Genomic DNA, 15019 nt, shown 5'->3' with positions numbered 1-15019 from the left:
TCAAGGCTATTTTTGAGGCTCATTCTAACCTAATTTCTTTTGTATAAGAATGTTAGGTACTTACATAATAACTTCATCATATATTTAAAAGGAATAGTAAGTTGTACATAATAAATTTGCCTTTTCATGTGCAATCATCCTTTTTATTATACTATGTTATGGAAAAGTTTGTCTTATTCCATAAATTAAAAATTAAATTAATGAAAAGGAAGAATGTTGGTGAGGGGACAAGTAGTTAAATCAGGCACTCCTGGAAATGATCCCAGTTACCAGACGTGACAGCCTATAAGAAGACGTTTCATAACCTCCCAATCCTTGTACCTATATGTTTTATAGCAGCGCGGTATATCTAGAATGTGGCAGTTAGACTTCTCTCTTCAGACCCTGTTTTCTTGTTTAGCTCATTAGGTCCCATGGGTTTACTTACTATCTCTCTTAGAGACATGTACTCTGCCCTAGACTTTCTTCTAAACTCCGTAGTATCAACTGTCTAATAGAGGTCTCTATTCAGATGTCTCATAGATATTTCAAATTCATCATATCCATTGCCCCACCCCAAACTTCTCTCTTTCCACTGAAGTCACCACCTTCTTGCAGTCACCCAGGTTGCCAACTTCAGGATCAGCCTCCACTCTTTATTCTCCCTCACCCTCATCCTCTATATTCAATCGGTTGCCAAATCTTTTTGGCTCTCCTTCCATGACTTAATTCATACTCGTTCTTTTCTCTCCACTCACATAATCATGACCTTACATCAAGCCCTCATAACTTCTTACCTGAATTACTGCAATAATTTCCTAATTAATCTCTCTGCTTCCAATCTCTCCCCCTTCTAATCCAATGAAAACATTACCTTCCTCTGCTTAAGATAGCTTTCTATTGCATCAAGGATAAAATGTAACCTTTAGGTTGGTATTGAAAGCCCTTCATAGTTGTCTACACTCTAGTCTTCCAGACCTACTTCATTCACATTATTCTGCATTCTGGTCAGGCTGGGCTACTTGTTGCTCCCTGAACTTGCCTTTCCATCTCCTACCTCATCCCTTTTGCCTTTGAGTCCTGGAATATACGCCCTCATCACCTTTATGTCTTGAAACCTTTAATTTACTTCATGGCTCAGCTCAGGTGCAATCTCCTACCTGGAGCTTCTACTCACCAAATAGGGTGATCTAGTGGGAAAAGTTCTGGGTTTAGAGAGAGGATCTAAGTTCAAATCCTGGCTCTTATCTTTTCTATCTATGTAAACTCACTTTTGTGCTTGTAAAATACCTCATTTGTAAAATAAGAGGTTGGAGACCTCTAAGGTCCCAGGTAGCTCTATATCTATGATCCTAAGTTTATCCTTTAGTAGAAAGTAAGCTCCTAGCAGACAGGGATTGTTCTCTCTTTTTATCTTCAAATTCCCCAGGGCTTATCCTAGTATCTTTAATAAATGGCCATTGAATTGAATTTCATTTAATACAAATAATTTTTATTGAATTGAATTTCATTTCATACAAATAATTTTTATAAGAGAAAGTCTCACAATCCTGTTGATCAACTATATTATAAAATCATATCATCCAATCCAACTAGGCCCTCACTGAAGTAAGGCAGTCCTTTTATTCCTCCCTAATGGAATCCCTACCTCATTCCCTATTTTAAAAAAAATTCAAATTTTCCCTTTCCTCTTCAAACCCCTCCTCACTTCTCTTCCTCTCCCCTTTCTCTTTTCTTACTTTAATGGAAAAATAATTGAGGCCATTCAAAGCGAGCTCTCTTCTTTCCTCCTTCTTTCCTTTTCCAAAATCCTTGACCTCATTTCCCCCAGACTCTAAGAGTCCAAGCCTTTCTTTGTCCAATCCCTATATATGTATATTTGATCCCAGCCCCTCCAGTTTTCTCCAGCAGATTGCAGATCTCTTAAAGCTTCCACAGCTTCCTCTTAGCTGATTTCCCTCCCTAATCCCTTCAAACATACCCTCAAGCTATCTTCTGTATCTCTTCTCACAATCTCAGGCAAAAAAAAAAAAAAAGTTGTCTCCATTTGCTGTCTCTGTTTCTTTACCTTTCACTCACTCTTTAACCATTTGCAATCTGGCTTTTGACCTCATTATTCAACTAAGACTGCTCTCCTAAAGTTATCAATGATCCCTTAATGGCTAAATCTCTTGGACTTTTTCAGTCTTTCTCAACCTGTCCATCGTATTTGACATTGCTGACCAACCATTCCTCTTGGATACTCTTTCCTCTCTGGATTTTTATGGCCTGGTTTCTTCTCAACTCCTTGGCTGGCTCATCATCCATATCATTCCCCGTATATGTTCCCTGAAGTTCTGCCCTGGACTTTCTATTCTTATCAGTCTACTCTCTCTTAGGAACATCATGAGCTCAAATGAGTATAACTAGCATCTCTGTGCAGATGACTCATGGATCTGTATATCCAGCCTCAGTCTTCCCCTCCAGAGCTTCAGTCCCATTATGAAACATTTTAAAACTCCAAAGACATCTTAAATTCCACATATCTAAAATTCACCTCATTATCTTTCCCTGTAAACTCTCCCTTCTTTCAAATTTCCCTTTCTATCAAAGGCACCACAAACCTCAGATTTATAGTCTCAGCATTATCCTCAACTTCTCACTCTACACATTCAAACAACTGCCAGATCTACCCTTTTCTGCCTTCACAATATCTCTTTAGCACTCTAATTCAGTCCCTCATCACCTCTCACTTAGATTATTGAAGCAGCCCCCTAATTGAAAGGGGGGAAAGAAAAAAGGGGGGAGAAAAAAGAAATTTACATGATAACTTTATTATATATTTAAAAGAAGTAGCAAATTGTGCATAATAGATTTGCAGTTTTGTGTGCAATCTTTCTTATTATACTATGTTATGTAAATGCTTGTTTTATTCCATAAATTTAAAAATTAATTAATTTTAAAAATTAGTCTCCTTGCCTCAAGTCTCCCCCCACTCCAATCCTCCAGACTGCTGGCAAAATAATTTTCCTTATGTGCAGATCTGACCACGTGACTCCTTTACCCAACCGTCAGTGACTTTTCTATTGCCTATAGGATCAAATTGAAACGCCTCTCTTTAACTTTTAAGCCCTATAAAACCTGGCATCAAACTATCTTTCCATTCTCGCTGGACATGACTCTCACTCCCACATTCTGAGATTTGGCCAAAGTGGCTATCTCCCTTCTCCATGCTTTTGTGCTAACTATGCATTAACCAAGCTTCTTTCCTGAACCCCTCAACCGACAGAGGTCTACCTCCCAGACCACCTTTTATTTAACTACTACATATGTTGTTGTTCAATTTTTATTCAGTCCTGTCAGACTCTTCATGACCCCATTTGAGGGATTTTCTTGGCAAAGATACTGGAGTGGTTTGCCATTTCCTTCTCCAGCTCATTTTGGGAACTGAGGCAAACAGGGTTAAATGACTTACCCAGGGTCACACAGCTAGGAAGTGTCTGAGGCTAAATTTGAACTGAGTCTTCCTGACTCCAGGCTCAGTACTCTACCACTTCACCACCTAGCTGCCCCTCTGTGTGTACATTTGTAAGCAGTATACTGATACTGGTATTTATAAATAGAAATATACCTATATTTCTATTTATGCTGTAAATTTTATACAGGGTATCCCAAAAGTCTTAATACAAATACATGTACTTATTGCATGTACTTATTGTCTTCCTCCTTTATAATGAAAGTTTATTTCAATTAGTGATTGTTTCATTCTTTTGTACTTGTATCCTTAGTACCTGGCACATAGCAAGTGTTTCATAAATACTTAACTGATTAATTGAAAAATATTTCATTCCCTCCCTATTGTCTTATATGTAGAACTAAGTGATCTTTATTAAAGACTCTTTAAATTCCTCCTAGCTCTAAAATTCTATGATTTCAGAAATATATCTTGATTGTTTAGGCTGAATCCATGTGAACTAAGTCCTACAGAAGGGTATATTTGGGGTTGGACTGGGACCCGTCACGAAATACTGTACATCCAAAGTGACAGTTGTGGGAGGAAATGGTGTGGGGGAAGGGGAAAGAGAGAGGAAAGAAAAAAAAGAAAAACAGCAAGTTACATGATAACTTTATTATATATTTAAAAGCAATGGCAAGTTGTAAATAACAGATTTGCAATTTCCTGTACAATCATCTCTTTTTTTTATTCTACTGTGTTATGGAAAAGCTTGTTTTATTTCTTAAGTTCAGAATTTTTTTTCTAATGAAGTGCCTGATGATGGCTGATGGAGCAGCAGTACTTGGGGTAAGCATGTGATAGAACCTTCCCTCCAGTGGCTGAAGGAAGGACCAAGAAAAGGTATCTCTGTGCCTGGAGTTTAGAGGGGTGGTCCTAAGAACTGTATCTTGACAATACTCCTCTCTGTTACATCTCTCTTCTCCAGTAACCCTAATTCAAAATACCCTGACCAAGCAACAAGCCCCGCCCCCCCCCTCCAAAAGAAAACTCTAAAACTAAAGCCTTGATTTGTAGAAATGATATATCAGGCTAGGAGATCCAGCCGGGTGTCAAAAACATAAAAACTAAAGCGAATGACTGTGGTGAATGCTGTCTGCACAATAGGAAAGCATTTCTCCATCTTAGTGATCTTACGGGTTCTCTGTGGTTATATATATATATACATATAGGATCGTAGTTCAAGGAGGAACCTCCAACTCTACATATGTGGTAGCTGGTTCCCAGAAGTTATCGGGGCCTAAGTGAAGTGATTTGTCCCTAGTCACATAAGTAGTGGATCAGAGAAGGATTTGAACGTAGGTCTTCTGACCCCACAGAGGGCTCTTTCCACACAGTTCCAAAATTTCCATATGCTTACTTCATATTTTAAAAAAGCACATGCATACGGACATACATAACGGGGGAAAGTGTTTACACACATACCTACATATATATAAACTCAAGTCTCTATAACTGTGGAAGGAAAGAGGAGAGTAGGAGAGGGTGCCCAGCCCCAGCTGGTGAGAAAGCTTTTCCCTGGGATTCGGGTCTCACCAGTGCTTGGAACTCCATAAGCAGCAGCCAACAGCCGCCAGGCGTGATAGTGAGGGAAAGAATTTTCTGCCTCTAGAGAGGACATGAAAGGAAACACGAAACACTTGAAATATCCGAGCAATAAATCAGCGCTCGCTTACAGAGCACCAGGCAGGCCAGGGCAAGGGAGAACGAGGGAGGCGAGCATTACCCACGGGTAGAAGCCTGAGCTGGGCAGGAGAGGTAATGCCGCGGCGATGACATCACCCCAGCGTGGGTCCTCTCCCTAACTTGCCTGCTTGGGACCTGACAGATCATTAGAGAGGACTTCAAGCTGACCGCTCCGCACCGCCGCCAGGGGCCAGGAGGTGCCTCCGAGTCCAGGGCGCAGCGCTCTCGCTCTCGCTCTCTTCCCTCCGCTGCCGAGCGAGCTAACACTCCCAGCTCGGCTCCGAACGAAGACGTGGACCAGCAACGCGCCCCCAGCGGAGGGCACCGCGGCCCCCTCTCCGGCTGACCCTGGGCGCTTTGGAGTCAGCATCCGAGAGAGGCTGGGGACCTGTTAGGGAGCCCCCCCCAACTTGGGGCGCAGCTGCCCCCCGGAACCTCTTTGGACCCGCATGACATTCCCGCTGCGGAAAGAGGGGAACGGGTGAGAACCCAGAGGCACGAAGCAAGCAGCAGCAGAAATCCGCTTTTCTCCTGACTCCTAGAGGCGCCCTGGTGCTTATAGAGACCCCCGAAGCAAGGGACGCCCAGCGGGGAGAGGGTAGGTGAAGGGCTGGGGAGTGGGGGGGAAGGGGGAGCCACCGCGGAATCCGGGAAGCTGAGGCGTCGGGGGAGACGGCGCGGGGCTCCTTTAAGGATCTCCCCTCCCACCCGGCGAGGCCGCCCCCCGCCTGCCCGCTCTCCCCGCCCCGGGGTCCCTGGGAGAGCAGCGATTGGGCGGGCGCGGCTCTCCCTTTGAAGTGTGGCTGCCGATCGCGGCTATTTGACGTGTGGCTAGGGGAAGGGGAAGGTTTTTGTGTTCTTCGCCCGGGCCAGCGGCGGCGGTGGCGGCGGCGGCGGCGGCGGCGGCGGCGGCGGCAGCGGAGGAGGGGAGGTGCAGGAGGAGCGGTTGGCCGCTGCACCCCGCTCGGCACTGCGGAGCGAGCCCGCCCGCCCCGGGAGCTCGCCTCCCCGGTGCTCCCCCTCCCCGCCCCCCCGTCCCCGCCCGTGGCGCTGCCTCCTCCAAATGAGCGATTCGCCCGCTGGATCTAACCCAAGGACACCGGAAAGCAGCAGCAGCGGCAGCGGCGGCGGCAGCAGTCAGAGCGGCGGCGGAGGGAAGAGACCAGCGGTCCCGGCGGCGGTGTCCCTCCTGCCTCCGGCGGACCCCCTGCGGCAGGCGAACCGACTCCCCATCAGGGTACTGAAGATGCTGAGCGCGCACACCGGCCACCTCTTGCACCCGGAATACCTGCAGCCGCTTTCCTCCACTCCAGTCAGCCCCATCGAGGTCAGTCTCTGCTCCGCGCACCGCCCCCCCCGCCCCCCCGCCACCCCTACTCCTCACGACCTATTCCTCCCAGGTCTTGCCTGAAACAGCCGCCTCATTCACCCAGCTCCTTATCCTTATGCCCTGGGACCTCGGAGCTCCGCTTAGCAGAACCGAGTCACTCTTGTGGACCGATGGTGGGGGTGAGGGTTCGGGCCAGTGATTGATACAGGAGCACGGCTCACACCTCGGGGCTTATCCCTCCCAGCAGCAGGTTTTCCTGCCCAGTTTCTTTGCTCCCTGTTTCTCTTTCACTCTCTCCCTGGCCAGAGCCGGGCCCAGATTCTGGGGTCCTAGAGGCGATCTTGTGATGGGCTCAGTTCCTCCCACCCCCACACCGCCCCACCTCTCACCCCTACTCCAAAGACGCTTAAGTGCTGTTCTGACCCCACTACCGCCGCCCTCCCTTTCCCCCTCCATAAACACCTCTCCGCCTTCAAGTCCCGTCTAGTCCACTCTGGGGGCTGCGTCCGAAACGCTAAAAATCCTCTCCACTCTGTTCTTGGGGCGCCCTCCCCTGGGGCGCTGCAGTGGGTGCACTAGCCGGCCTTGGCTGGGAATGCTATCCTCCACGCCCCCTATTCCAACGCCCCAAGGCGCCTTCAGTGGCCTCCAGGTTCCGAAGTTCGCTTAACTGGGGGATAAGTTTTCCCCGGGGCATGGAGTGTATGGGGTGGGGGGGGAAGAGGGATGGAGGAAGGAAGAGCCAGATCCTTGCTCTCCTCATTTAGGAGGCAAAGAAAAGCTGAGTCCCTTCCACAACTGGCTATTTTCTACCCTTTTATTCCCCTGCATTCCCTGCCTCCGAGGGGCGGTGGTGTTCTCATTCTCCTCGAGCCCAAAGTGCCAGAAACCCACCCCGGGCAATTCTGTTTAGGGTAGTCACAAACAGGCCGGGAAAGTGACCCCTAACGTGGCCTTTCCCCTTCGTCTTCCTCCTGGGCCTAAGAAATCTCGGTTGCTAACTCCCGTGGGGGGAGGGAGAATTCGGGCCATCCCTCGCCCAGTTCCACCCCCCCTCGCCCTGTTCCACCCTTCTCGTGGGCACTTCTTGTCCCTAGCTCTCTCCCACCGTCCTCCCTAGCTCCCCGGGGCTCCCTCGCGCTCTACCCGCTTAGTCTCGCTGTCTCATGCTGTCCCTTTACTCCCTTTCTCTCCCTCCTCCCCACCCCCCACCGCTGTCTCTCACAGCTGGACGCCAAGAAAAGCCCGCTGGCGCTGCTGGCCCAAACCTGCTCGCAGATCGGCAAACCTGATCCACCGCCCTCCTCCAAGCTCAACTCGGTGGCGGCGGCGGCTGCGGCCAACGGGCTTGGGGCGGAGAAGGACTCTGGCCGTTCCGCCTCAGCCGCCTCCTCCGCTTCGGCGGCTCTCAAGCAGCTAGGGGACTCACCGACGGAAGACAAGTCCAGCTTCAAACCTTACTCCAAGGGGTCTGGCGGGGATTCCCGCAAAGACGGAGGCTCTTCTACCACCTCCTCCTCCTCTTCTTCCTCCCCTGCAGACAAGGCAGGGTTTAGGGTGCCCAGCGCAGCCTGCCCTCCTTTCCCCCCTCACGGAGCTCCCGTCTCAGCTTCTTCCTCCTCCTCCTCCCCCGGTAACTCCCGGGGCGGCTCGCCGCACCACACGGACTGCAAGGGCAGCGGCGGTGGTGGAGGCGGCGGAGGCGGGGGCGGAGGGGACCTGGACAAGAAAGATCAAGAACCCAAAGTCAGCCCGGAGGCGGGGAGCGGGAGCCGGAGTGCCGAGCCCGCATCGCACAGCGGAGAGGCTGGGTCGTCAGGGCGCAAGTCTGAGCCGCCCGCGGCGCTGGTGGGCGCCGGCCACGTGGCACCGGTGTCTCCGTACAAGCCAGGCCACTCGGTGTTCCCCTTGCCACCCTCCAGCATCGGCTATCATGGCTCCATCGTGGGCGCCTACGCCGGCTACCCGTCCCAGTTCGTGCCTGGTCTGGATCCTAGCAAATCTGGGCTGGTGGGGGGCCAGCTGTCCGGGGGGCTGGGCCTGCCTCCCGGCAAGCCTCCCAGCTCCAGCCCACTGACTGGAGCCTCGCCACCCTCATTCCTGCAGGGTTTATGCCGGGACCCCTATTGCCTGGGCGGTTACCACAGCGCCTCCTCACACCTGGGCGGTTCTAGCTGCTCCACTTGCAGTGCGCACGAGCCCGCCGGGCCTAGCCTAAAGCCGGGGGGTTACCCGCTGGTGTACCCAGGCCATCCTCTCCAGCCCGCGGCTCTCTCCTCCAGTGCAGCGCAGGCTGCGCTCCCGGGACATCCTCTCTACACCTACGGCTTCATGCTACAGAACGAACCGCTACCACACAGCTGCAACTGGGTGGCGGCCAGCGGGCCGTGTGACAAGCGCTTCGCCACCTCGGAGGAGTTGCTCAGCCACCTACGGACCCACACGGCCCTCCCCGGCGCTGAGAAACTACTAGCCGCTTACCCTGGGGGGTCGGGCCTGAGCAGCGCGGCCGCCGCTGCGGCTGCAGCTTCCTGTCACCTACACCTCCCTCCACCCGCCGCTCCCGGCAGCCCCGGGTCTCTGTCCTTGCGGAGTCCACATACTTTGGGGTTAAGCCGGTACCACCCCTATGGCAAGAGCCACTTACCCACAGCTGGGGGCTTAGCTGTGCCATCCCTACCCACAGCCGGACCCTACTACTCGCCATACGCGCTCTACGGACAGAGATTAGCCTCAGCCTCCGCTCTTGGATACCAGTAACTACAGCCTCTTCTCCTCCCCGCCCTTACCCTCTGCCCAGCCTCCTCTTCCACTTCCTCACTGGCACCACCACCGCCACCGGCAGCAGCCTCCACTACCGCTCCTCCCTCCTAGCATTCCCCTTACTGACCCCACCCTCCTGGACTGTGTATTTATTTACTGTACTATTAGCTTACAAGCTGGGAATATAAGTGCATTAATGGCCCACGAGTCAATGTTATGCAAAAAGTCTGTGTCCCCCCCCCCCAAATAATAATAATAATAATAATGATAATTATCAAGTGAACAAAAGATCCCCACACCTCTTCCTTTCTTTTTTCTCTTAGTCAGGTTTGGGTTTTAGAGTTGCTTCTACTCTACCCTCCCCCCTTGTTTCTTTTTTTTTTTTTTTGATTGGTTTGTTTTTATTGGGAGGAGGGGGAATTGGGGTTCTTGGATTCTTGTGTTTTTTTTGTTCCTTTTCTGGGAGTTTCTTGCATGATTCTTGACATTTGAAACGACATTGTTCCTTCTGCCCACCTTTTTCCTCCTATTTCCATTGGCATTTCCTTTTTTTTTCCCCTTTGTACAGGTAACAGAGGTGGGGTTTTTTTAATATAGTTGGAGGGAAAGGGAGTCAGGCAAGCCGAAAGTTTGACGGCAGTGCTGTCTTTTTGCTCCTGGGCTTTGCCTGCCCCTCCCTCCTTTGGCACTGTTTCTCCCTCCCTCCATGCTCCACTTCGAGGCACTGGGCCTGAAGGCACAGAAACTTTCCTTGACCTGCAGCCAAGGAGCCCCTCTGGGTCCCCGGCAGCAGTTGCCCGGTATTGAGTCCCAAACAACCCAACTGAGCATTTCCATTCACCCCTACACCCCAAAAATACAAGGTCAGGATTCTCCCTGCCAAAAGGGATGGATAATACAATACCCTAGAGAACCTAACCATCAGGGCCCACCTTAATTAAAAGTTCTAGATGGGCCTGCCGCGTCAAAGCCTGGCTCTTTCTAGTCTACCAAGTGCTTTATAATCCTCTCTTTCTTTCTTTAAATCCCCTATTGGGGCAGCAACCCTTGATGTGTAGGAGAGAAAGGGGGACACTCTCCTTAGACATCTCCAGATCAGGAGACCAGTCCACATTTTAAAATCTCAATGACATCTTAATACATATGAGAAAACATTTGGAGGGAGGGAGCAAACTAGATAGAAACCCCCATCTCCACAGGTCTCAAGTTTTCCGTCCCTACCTGGGTCAGCTCCCCCGGAGCGGGCAGGCAAGGGGGCAAGGCTTGCTAGGTGACGTAGGACACTCCCTCCCGTCTCCCCAGCCTGCTCCCTAACCCGTCCCATTCTTCCCCTTACTCTCCCACAGTCTTGCGCAGCGCGGAGGCTGTGGGGCCAGTTTTGGATGAATAGAGCTCTCTCCGTTGGTAAGACTTATTTTGTTAATAAATGGAATACTTGGCTATATTCACACCGTGGTGTGTTTTCTCTCTTGCCTTCCTCATCGTCTGCCTCTCTGCCCCCCCACAGCTACCCTTTTTATTGTTTAATTTTTTTAATGATTACCTCTTTAGATTCTTAGAGGTGAATTTAATGGAGTCCCCAAGAAGAGGGAAAGGCGGGGGGGGGGGGGGGGGAGGAGTGAAGGGGGTGTCCTTGCCCCAATGTGTTACAAATATTAAAAACATCATTTTTATTTATTTATTTTATTTAGTTCCCAACCTCACTTCAAAAGCCTTGGCATTTCCGGGGACCTGGGTGGAGGGCGTGTGTGAATGTGGACTATTCTCTGGGCCAAATCCGAGGTGAAGGGGGCTGAGAAGGGAAAAGAGGGCTCCTCAAACTCCAAGCAGCTACACCTTCCAAGAGCTGGGCGAGGCGCGGCTGTGCCCAGAGATAACAAGCCTTTGGTGCCACCTAGCGGCATGTATCAGTGCAATAGGAAAACGAAAGAGGTCGATTGGAGCCCCGACAATTGGACAATTGGACACTTGGACAATTTATACTCCTTTAAATCCAGGACGATCCTGTTTCTTGTTTGGGGGTGTTTCTCTTGTGCCTCGCCTGTCCCACAATTTCCCCAGCAAATTTTGTTAGCCAAGTGCTCAGAGCGGCTGCCTAGCAATGCTTCCACATTTCACTGAGCCAAGGCCGGGTTTTTTTAGCCTTGGGGAAATTTGCAAGGCCAGTGATTTTTTCAGAAACAGGTGTGGAGCCCTGGTATTGCTGTGCCGACGCAGCAGCTAAAACTGAACTTGAAGCCATTTTCAGAAAGGAGAGGGCAGGCTACTCTGTTTCCTTTCTTGCTTGCCCATTTTCTCTAGCTTTCACGATTGACGCTGGCTTGTCCTGGACTGACCAGGAAGGATCCAAGTTGCAGTGCAATCCTCAGATTGAGGTATGGGAGCGAAAGGAGATAACATCTTCAGCCTTTCCTTAACCTTTTACCCAGAGAGCAATGGGGGAGGCTCTGAGAAATTATGAATAAAGAGAGAAGGTAGGAAGTACCAGAAGAACTGAAGTTTCCACACCAGCCTCCAAAACGATGGTGACCAAAGAATCCAAGATACATATCTCAAACAGTCTCCATGCTCTTATTTTCAGCTTCTTTGCTCTTGTACCTTTGTTTTCAGTTTTCTGGGTCCAGTCTCCACCAATTCTATGAAGAAAGAAGCGCTGCTCACTGAGAGAACGTATTTCCTTGGTAGTGACTGGGTCCAGGCAGGTTGAACTGATGGGAATCAGATTCACTAGATCCTTGACATGGCCTCCTTACTTTCCGAGGTTATGTTCTTGGCTCAACCAAGAGCTAAGGTGGGTCCTTCTCAGCCTATATGCTAAACCTGAATTGGGGTGGAGTGAGTGAATGGGTGCCAACCCACGCCAGGCCTTTTGTCAGGTTTCTAACTGTAGTGAAAGACTTCCTTCGACCTTGAAAATGTGGAGCAGAAATTATTGCAGATTCAGCTGGATAGGATGGAAGGTGTGGAGAATTTTACTGCTTAGTGAATGAAGAGGGGGGACCTCTTGCTCTCCATTATCTCCAAGCAATACATTATCAGATAAATAGACAATTGTGGTTACTCAGTTTTGGCTGAAATATCTAAATATTGATGAAATGAGTCAGAAGGCATCAATGGATATCTGGCTTGTTATGGATAATTGTTCCTCACTTAAACTTGCCCATGTAAACGTGGTCCAAATGCCCATTTATGGACTACTTGTCCAAAGGGCCCTACTTATGGACTAATGGGAAGGGTCCAACCTAGTCCTGATCCTTGAGTGAGGGTGGACTAAAAAGCCAAGGAAGTGAAGGGTGCCTTCCTTTCAATCATCCACTTTCTCTTTTTCACTTACAGTCCCTGCTTATCCAAGAAACAGGTCAGGGAAAAACCCAGGCTACTCAGGGTAAGTCCTAAACCCAGAGTGACACATCCCTTTTTTTTTTTTTTGAAGGTGCCTTTGAAGGAGAGGGAGAAAGGGACACATTGAGGACCAAATAACCTAGCTTTGATCCCAGTCTGAGTAGAAAAAGGGCAGAGCTACATTAAAGATTATGCCAGGCAGGAGCCTGCAAAACTGTTTCTTTCTCATTTGATCCAGATCCAACTCCTTTCTACAGATGACAAAATTTAAGCATGGGGTGGGGGAGGGTAAATGACTAATATTGAGCACACAAACAACAGGGGAATTAATGAAGCCTACTCAGTTGACTACAGAACCTCTAACTTTTTCCACTACTCCCCACATGCACATCACTTTTCAAAAATGGTCGTTTGAATCCATAGTGCTGCTATAATTTCACGGTAAATTATTTTTCTCCCTGACCCAGGTCCTGGAAATCGGGCAAAATTCAGTCCTTATGCCCTCAACAGAACACTGGAGTTTTTCTACAGAAAAGGCTTCACATTTCTATTAGAAAAGTTTATTAACTTTGGGAATAACTACTCTATTTCTAAAGGAACACTAGAGCCTAGACTGATGGGAGTTGGTGATGCCACAGAGCAAGACTCAGAGAATCAAAGGGAAATGACTCAGGGAGAAGGTCCCAAGAGGACATCCAGCTCTCATCTCAGGATATTCCTAGGGAAACAATATTGCCAGATTTCCCAGAGTTTAAATATGTCTATCTAAGGGAAGCTGAAATCTAACTGCTTCTCTCTACCCTCCCTCTGCCCAGCCCACTGGGACTCCCTATTTTTTTTTCTCTCTTACTGGTTGTTTTTCTGGAAAAATACTCCCTCTTCCAAAATCATATTTTTGTTTCATCAATTTTAAAGTAAGTTCATAGATTGCTAGGGTTGGAAGGAACAATCTGGTTCCACACTCTCATTTTTTGTTCTTGTGATTGTTTGGTTAATTGATTTGGATTTTTCTGGTTTGGGTGGGTTTTTTATTCTTTGGTGTTTTGGGTTTTTTGACAATGAGAAAACTGAAGCGCAGAAAGTATGTGATTTATCCAAGGTCACACAGATAGTTAATGAGAGTTATGCTATACTACATATGAATGGAAAACTCCCACTTCTTGAATCAAAATATGTGCTTTGAAGAAAGGATGAACTCAAAACCAAAAATTCTTTCATTATCCATGCAGTGAAAGGACTCCTTTTAAATAGTAACTCTGTTCAAGCCTTGGGTGTGAATATCAAAGTTAAGTTGGTCAGTTCCCTTGGGTTTTCTCGATAAGACTGACTGTCCTAGTTAGGCATGGTACGTAGAAAAGATGAGTCCTGGATGGAAGGGGCCACCCCGAAACTCCCATTCTGATATGTAGTGACTGGTGACATTGCCTGGAATGTCTGACTTAAGGATGGGAAATGCCTGGTCTTCCTCCTAGCTAGTGAGCTGGTGATATATGTGAGCTGCTTTAATTAGACAGTGGGGAGTTTGCCACTTGCAGGAAGCTTAACTCTCATTAACAAAGTTGCCACTTTAATAGAGATGATACTCACTACCAACTGCATATCTGAGCTTTACTTCTACAAAGACACTGAATCAACACCAATTAATTCTTCCAGCATCCCTTTGGAAGGGAGTCATCTCCTCCCTCCCTCTCTGTCATTTCTTCCTCTTCCTCCTTTTCCCCTCCTTCTCTCTCCTTCCACTTTTCCTTCTCTCTTCCCCTCCTTCCTTACTTTTTCTCCCTCTCTCCTCTCCCTCAACAGGAGCCAGAAACTGGGGCTGATGTCCCCAAGGCACCAGGAAGAGAAAGACTTTGAACTTGAGACACAGGATGTTCCTGGCTCCAGGACATATTCTCACACCTCCTGCCTGGTTATATTTGTGTCCTTGTGGGCAGCAGTTGGAGGGAGTCAGGGTTGGGGTGGGGGTGAAGGGTGAGGAAGAAGGACTTAATAGGACTAATTTAATGAGTTAGGATCCAGATTTTTCCCAACCAGTCATCTGTGTCTCTTAAGGAAATCCATGGTCCAACTGGAAGAGAAGGGGATGCTGAACTCATCATCTTAGTCCTGCCAGAGTCAAATGGGTTGGGCCAATACACTCTGATTTTATGTGATGGGAATGGTAATGTCTCCAAATAGATGAAGTTAACTCCATTCCTGATGTAGAGCTTGGTTACTGTGGAATCTGCCTTACAATAATACCACTGCACTGCACTTTATTAATCATTCTGTAGGGGAAGCTGCTCTCCAGTTTTCTGTTAGATTTGACTTCACCCTGTCTTTCTGCAGAATGGATGGCTGAGCGCATCCGATAATGTATGGTTTAATTTGGAGCACTATGGGTTTGAATTACCATTTTCATAATGTGCTGTGCATTAATGTGTTAC

At 48.5% G+C, this 15019-nt stretch overlaps 1 protein-coding gene across 1 annotated transcript; it reads left to right on the top strand.

Moving 5' to 3' along the window:
• The first annotated feature begins 4075 nt into the window (after positions 1-4075).
• ZNF703 (zinc finger protein 703) lies at positions 4076-10699 on the top strand. Its single transcript, XM_072635207.1, has 2 exons — positions 4076-6485; positions 7716-10699. The coding sequence occupies exons 1-2, from the start codon at positions 6222-6224 to the stop codon at positions 9246-9248; spliced, it is 1797 nt and encodes a 598-aa protein (XP_072491308.1). The 5' UTR covers positions 4076-6221; the 3' UTR covers positions 9249-10699.
• Positions 10700-15019: the final 4320 nt, after the last annotated feature.

Source organism: Notamacropus eugenii, chromosome 1 (assembly GCF_028372415.1).
Source record: "Notamacropus eugenii isolate mMacEug1 chromosome 1, mMacEug1.pri_v2, whole genome shotgun sequence".
NCBI lineage: Eukaryota > Metazoa > Chordata > Mammalia > Diprotodontia > Macropodidae > Notamacropus > Notamacropus eugenii.
Note: the sequence above shows the minus strand (reverse complement) of the source record. Positions and strands in the feature narration are given on the sequence as shown.